The sequence below is a fragment of the Panthera uncia genome, chromosome D4 (assembly GCF_023721935.1).
Source record: "Panthera uncia isolate 11264 chromosome D4, Puncia_PCG_1.0, whole genome shotgun sequence".
Taxonomy (NCBI): Eukaryota; Metazoa; Chordata; class Mammalia; order Carnivora; family Felidae; genus Panthera; species Panthera uncia.
Window position 1 is genome coordinate 90,542,879 of NC_064807.1, and position 6,000 is coordinate 90,548,878.

Consider the following 6,000-nt stretch of genomic DNA (forward strand, 5'->3'; position numbering starts at 1 on the left):
CCCCCCATGAGCTTTAGGCTGCGCGTTTTTGGCGAGCGTGTGTTTCTTGGCACGGCCTGTCAGGCGTGTCCTTACTGGGCCTTTCTGGCAGCGGGGGCAGGGGTCCTGCTGGCCCCGGGAAACTCCTTTGTGCTTAAGAAGGGATCTGGGAGAAGATGCTGGTGACTGTCGGTCCCACCGTTTGCTCAGGGGCGTCATAACCACTGCCGTTGCCTCGTCCCTTCGTCTGCGTGTGTTGTTGTCTCCTCTTGTCCTCCCCGTGAGTGTCCTCTCCTGGCCGTGGCCACCTTGTTCTTGCTCGTCATGTGTCTGGGCCTCGGGGAGGGCACGTCTCGGGGACTCCAGATCCCAGTTGGGGTTTTGTTCTAATGGTCGGTCGCCGGGGCCGGCTTTAGACTTGAGCCCCTGCTCCTCTGTGAGCAGCTCACGCAGCCTCGGTGCCACCGGCTTTCGCTGTGCTCAGTGGACACTGCCCTGGGGACGCGGCTCAGGGATCAGAGTTGTTGAGACCCGGGGTTTTGCACTGAGCCCTCGGTGTTCCCTCCCTCCTCCCTGTCCGAGGCCTCGTCCCTCGAGTGTCGGCAGCACCGGTGTCCCAGACTTTGTCCTCCAGCTTCCCGAGCCAGCGGGGACCCGCCCTGTCGGGGTGGAGCCTTCGGACGGACCTCTGGTGGAGGCCGACGTCCCTCTAGCGGGTCTGTTCCCGTCACTCTCTCACACCTGAGGTGTCGGGCTTTTGTATTTCGCCCAAGCTTACAGTTGTGATCCCCAGGGCGGAGCGGACAGACAGGCACCTCCCCGCCCCCGCGTTGCCGGAAGTCTCCACCTCGGATTTCCCTGCACCGATGGTGGGGGGGGCGGGGTCCCACCAGCCCGTGTGGGTGGGGGCGCCAGGGGGTGCCTGTGACCATCCCTGTCCCATCGCCCTTTCCTTCGGCAGAGTTGAGTCCCTGGAAGCCTTGCCCACGCTGAGCCGTAACCCCAGCAGGAGCACAGACAGAGACTGGGAAACTGCGTCCGCTGCGTCCTCTCTCGCCTCCGTGGCCGAGTACACAGGTAACGGCCTCGCCCCCCGTGGAGAGCACGGGCACCTCCTTGCCCGGGTGGGGCGGGCCGTGCTGGGCCCCGGCCACCCCAATGGCGGGTGACGCGCCTTTCTGTCCCCGCGGCCCCGCGCCGAGTGTTGTGTCCTGGGAGCCTCAGAATTTAAAACGTACTATTTCCTTTTTCTTTTTTTTTGGGATCAAAGAGAAAGTAGAAAGGGACACACTAACAGCCACTTTAATCTTTTTCTTCGTTTGTCGTTGAGAATTCTTCCGAACGGATTTGGGGTGGCTGGACCTTGCTGAGGGAGGCTGGCTGCCGCTTGGCTCTGGGAGACCGTCGGTTCTCGAGCGTGTGCGCCCGGAGCGCGTCTTCGGGGATTAACGTCGCGGGTCTTGCCTGTTTGCCAGGTCCCAAGCTGTTCAAGGAGCCCAGTAGCAAATCAAACAAGCCGATTATTCACAACGCCATCTCTCACTGCTGTCTGGCTGGGAAAGTGAACGAGCCTCACAAGAATTCCATATTAGAGGCAAGTGTCAAACGTCAGCACTGAGGTTTTCGATAGCGCTACCAACCGCTGAGTCTTTGTGTAGAAGGAAGGGTATTTGTAAGTTAAGGGTTCTTCCTAAAACGGCACTTAATTCGTGCTGAGGGCGGTTGCTTGCTGTGGCTCTGAGCCGCCCTGCTGCTGAGTCCCCGGGCCCCGGTGCTGGGGCGTGGGAGAGCGCGCCGTCGCACGGGAGCCATCTGCACGGCCTCTGTGGCGCGGGGGCAGGGGCGGCGCGGGGAAGAGCAGGCTTCGGACGAGCCGCGCCGGAGGGCCTTGCGCTTGGGACAGAGCCGGAGGCTCAGGCGGGGCCGTGCGGCGGGGAGCCGGGGGGGAGCCGGGGGGAGAGCGGGTGGACGTCGCGCACCAGCGGGGGACAGCGTGATTGTAGGTAGCGGGGGGAGCGGAGCTTGTGCACGCCGATGGCCTTGGCTACGGTGGTGGCGGGTGGGCGGATGGAGCCAGGAGGAGGCGGCAGGGGCGTCCTCAGGGTGGAGGGGCGCCCGGCGGCAGGAGCAGCTCTGTCCGCTCAGGTCACCGCACAGGTGGAAGTTCGGTGGTGAGAGTTGCGCTGACCGCCACCTTCCTACGGGTAACACTCGTCACACCTGCCGCGAGAACGCCGCTGGGCCTTGGGTTTTGTATTTTATTTTGAGAGAGAGAGCCAGGGAGAGCTCGAGCAGGGGGAGGGGCAGAGGGGGAGAGAGCGAGACCCAGGCAGGCTCTGTGCTCGCAGCCCGCCTCAGGGCTCGATCTCGTGACCCTGGGATCGCGACCTGAGCCAAAATCGAGTTGGACACTCAACCAACTGAGCCACCCGGGGGCCCTGGGCCTTGGTTGTCTTAAAGGTGAGATGGGGTGGTCTCAGCAAGAACGATGCGGAAGGCATTTGGAAGTAGAGAGTCAAGGTGAGGACTCACGTGCCCTTAGCCTGACTGGTGTTCAGTGTGGAGTGAGCCACGCCCTCTGCACCATGTGGGGCTGGGCGTGCCTTTCCTTTGACGTCTCATGCTGGTCCAGGTGCTGAGGGTCCATCCGGGAGCAAACTCACAGGTCCCGGCTGTGCAGCTGGCATTCTAGGGTATGAGGCGGCCCTTGATGGAGGAGTCTCGGCTTCTTCCATAAGAGGCCAGACAGGAAATGGTTCCTGCTCTGCGGGGCTCAGCACGATGTCATAGTGTGAATCCCACCACAGACTGTGTGTGGATGGACGGGCGTGGCTCTGTCCCCATAAAACCGTTCGCAGCGGCAGGTGGTGGCCACGCTTGGCCCGTGCTGTAGGTGAGGAGGTGACGAGCCTGGGGGGCCAGGCAGCAGGTTAGGGGAAGGATGCCGCAGGCAGGTGGGAGCGAGCCGCTGGGCCGGAGGAGCTCAGGGGAGGGCAGAGGGCACCAGGAAGCTCCCACGGGGCGTCTGTGGGCAGGGGACCCAGGACAACCTGCCTTCCGAACGCCATGTTGGCTCGGGCCAAGCACGGACGTGAGGGGAGCAAGGGTGGGAGTGGGGACTCGAAAGGGCGGTGACGGGACTGGCTGCCCCCAGGGGCCGTGTCTGGAGGTGCATCCAGCGGTGTGTGTGTGTTTCCACGCAATTTTTGTTGAGTTGGATTCTCTTTTTCCCGGTTAGTCTTTTAAAACACGTATTTGTGTGTTATTCTGAGTTAACGACAGTACTGTGACGAAACCAATGTGTATTTATGAAAAACAAGTGTCTCTAAAGCAAAAAATGATTAGGAAGAACAGTGGCACCGTTTCACGTTTTTACAAATCCTTTAAGTTCCTGGGTCCTTGTCTGCTTCCACAGGCAGCATGTTCTGGGGACACCGTGACGTCGCCTCTGGAAAGGCCCACTGCACACTCGGGGGGGGGGGGGGGGCGGGGTCAAGGCGGAACCCGGTAGCTGCTGTTGGAGGGCGGTGACCTCGAAACCCTCTGGTCGGGTCGCGGGAGCCCCGGGACTGGGGCTTGGGAAGCGAGAGGGCACAGTGTTGAAATAGGTCTTTCCAGGCATGAGGAGAATCTGTTCACAAACGTCCGCGACACAGGACGCTTAGTTCAGAGCACAGCGGGCCAGACGCTGTAACGAGGACCCGCAGTGCCGCTTTCGTCCGGTTCCTGCTCCTGGCGGCGTCACTGAGGTGTCCCTCACACCACACACCCCGTCCGTGGGCTCCGTGGGTTCCCGTCCGTGGGCGGAGCGGTGGCCCCGGCACCGCGCGGTGGGAGCGCAGAGAGAACCCTGTCCCGCTTGGCCGCTCCCCGGCCCCGCTCCCACCGGCCCGCCCTCCGTCGCTGGACGCGCGTCTCCTGGTCGTTTCGCGGAAAGGAACCCCTCGCCGGGCGGCCTTTTGGGGCCTTTCTCCCAGAGCGTTGCGGTTCTGCCCCTCCGTGTCAGGGTGCGGGTGAGGGCTCCCCTTCCTTCTGTGGCTCTTGGCCCCGGGTCGTGTAGCCGCGTCAGTTGCAGGCCATTCGGCCGTCCGTGCCTTCCTGACGGTTCTGACGGTTCTGACGGTGCTGTTGTGCGAGGCGTGCAGGCGTGCTGGCGGGCGTGCGTGTGCGCGTGCGGTGTGCCGGCGTGGGTGCTTCGGCGTCCCGGGTGCGCACCTCAGACCGGAAGTGCCGCGGCCCGCTGTGACCGCGGCGGTGGGAGCAGCCGCCCACGTGAGTTCCGATCCCCGGTGGGCAGCGGGAGGTCCCGGCGTCACACCCGCAGCGGCACCTGCTGCCACCTTCCCCTTAGGCTGTGGCCCCCCCGGGGGCACCCTTGGCGTCCCGCGTGGCTTCGATGTGCGTTCCTCGGGTGGCTCCTACCGTGTGTGGCTCTTCACGCCGTCGTAAAAGCGTCTTTTCTCGCGTAGCCCGACCTGAGTCTCCGTGGCACGTGACGCCTGCCGCGCTGGCTGTCGGGGCGGGAGGGCTGGGGCCGGGCGTCGGCAGGGCACCCGCGGGGCGCTGTGGCGGCCGTGACTGTTGGGCGTGGCCCTCAAGTCCCTGTCTCTTTTCCTTTACTCCCCAACACAGGAGCTGGAGAAGTGCGACGCCAACCACTACATCATACTGTTCCGGGACGCGGGCTGCCAGTTCCGAGCACTTTATTGCTACTACCCCGACACCGAAGAAATCTACAAGTTAACCGGCACGGGGCCAAAGAGCATCACCAAGAAGATGATTGACAAACTGTATAAGTACAGCTCAGACCGGAAACAGTTTAACCTGATCCCGGCCAAAACCATGTCCGTCAGCGTGGACGCCCTCACTATTCACAACCACCTGTGGCAGCCCAAGCGGCCCGCGGTGCCAAAGAAGACCCAGACTCGTAAATGACACCGGCGCCGGCGGGGCGGCCTGCGGGATGCGCGGACGGGATCGATATTTATTATTTTCGTTCGTTTGGTACGAAGCGTGCGGAGTCGCAGACCTTTTTCAGAGAGGCTTCGGTTGACAAAAGAAAAGCCTCCCCGGCGGCGCCCCCACATGCACCGGGTGCCAGGTGGGGCGAGGAGGGGGAGGAGGCAGCGTGCCGGGTGGCTCGCGGCCACCGCCGGCCACGCGGGGCCGGACGTGGGGTGCGCGTGTCGCGAGGTCTCCGGGCAGTGGATCCCTTTACTTGAAGTTCTCCTCGGTGTGGATGGAAAATGGTCTTCTCTTTCTCCCCTCCTACCCCGACCCCTTTTGCACGTGACCCGACCCCCTCCCCCCGCCCGTGCCGGCCGGCCGTAATCCTGTGGGGGTCACAGGGCTGAGGCTCGGTCTCGGGTCAGGGTGTTTGAATGCCGTTAGGAAAGGAATTCAAGTTGGGGGAACCTTGTTCGTTTGAGAAACTGTATGATATTTATTGATTGTGTCTACTGCCAATGTTTATATCCAGTTCTAAGATTTCTGAAAAAAATTCTCGTCCTTTGCTGCTCAGAAAACGTTTACTGAAAATCCCAGTTCACTAAAAGCACTGAAATCTGCAAAGTCTGTCTCCTACTAAGATGACGTTTACAGACGCGATGGTTTTCTGCCACGCAATCATGAGGACGGTGAGTGGTGCCATCAGCCGGCCTTCGCCTCATTGGAAATAGACGAGCGGAGCAGGTGACCGCCATCGCTCCCGGAGTTTGGGATTGCGCTCTGATGATTTGTTCACTTTAATAAAGACAGATTTTGGTACAGTAGACCAGTGTTCACTCTGAGCATGTTTCTCTCGAGAGGTGACGCGCTAAGCCGACGGTCCCTTTAGCGGCCGTATCGCCCCGTGACTTGTCTGGATTCTTGTTCCGAAGAGCAGTACGCCCCGAGAGGAGTGCGCGGCTCCTCGTCCAGATTGATAATCTTGTTCCGTTGGGCCTTTAAAAGCGGCGTAAGTGGTCATTTGCGGTGGAGCGGCTTCGGGTTCTCTCCACGTTGGTCCAGACGGTCGTGTCG

General features: G+C 61.9%; 1 protein-coding gene across 3 annotated transcripts in view; it reads left to right on the plus strand.

The window, feature by feature from the left end:
- The window catches only part of CAMSAP1 (calmodulin regulated spectrin associated protein 1), a 55,816-nt gene extending 50,066 nt beyond the window's left edge, over positions 1–5,750 (plus strand). For all 3 annotated transcript variants that reach the window (XM_049631685.1, XM_049631675.1, XM_049631690.1), the window contains 4 exons: positions 941–1,056; positions 1,455–1,573; positions 4,612–4,983; positions 5,501–5,750. In XM_049631685.1, coding sequence (XP_049487642.1) covers positions 941–1,056; positions 1,455–1,573; positions 4,612–4,914 — 538 coding nt within the window. In that variant the 3' untranslated portion in view covers positions 4,915–4,983; positions 5,501–5,750. The remainder of the gene's footprint in view (positions 1–940; positions 1,057–1,454; positions 1,574–4,611; positions 4,984–5,500) is intronic.
- The last annotated feature ends 250 nt before the right edge of the window (positions 5,751–6,000 follow it).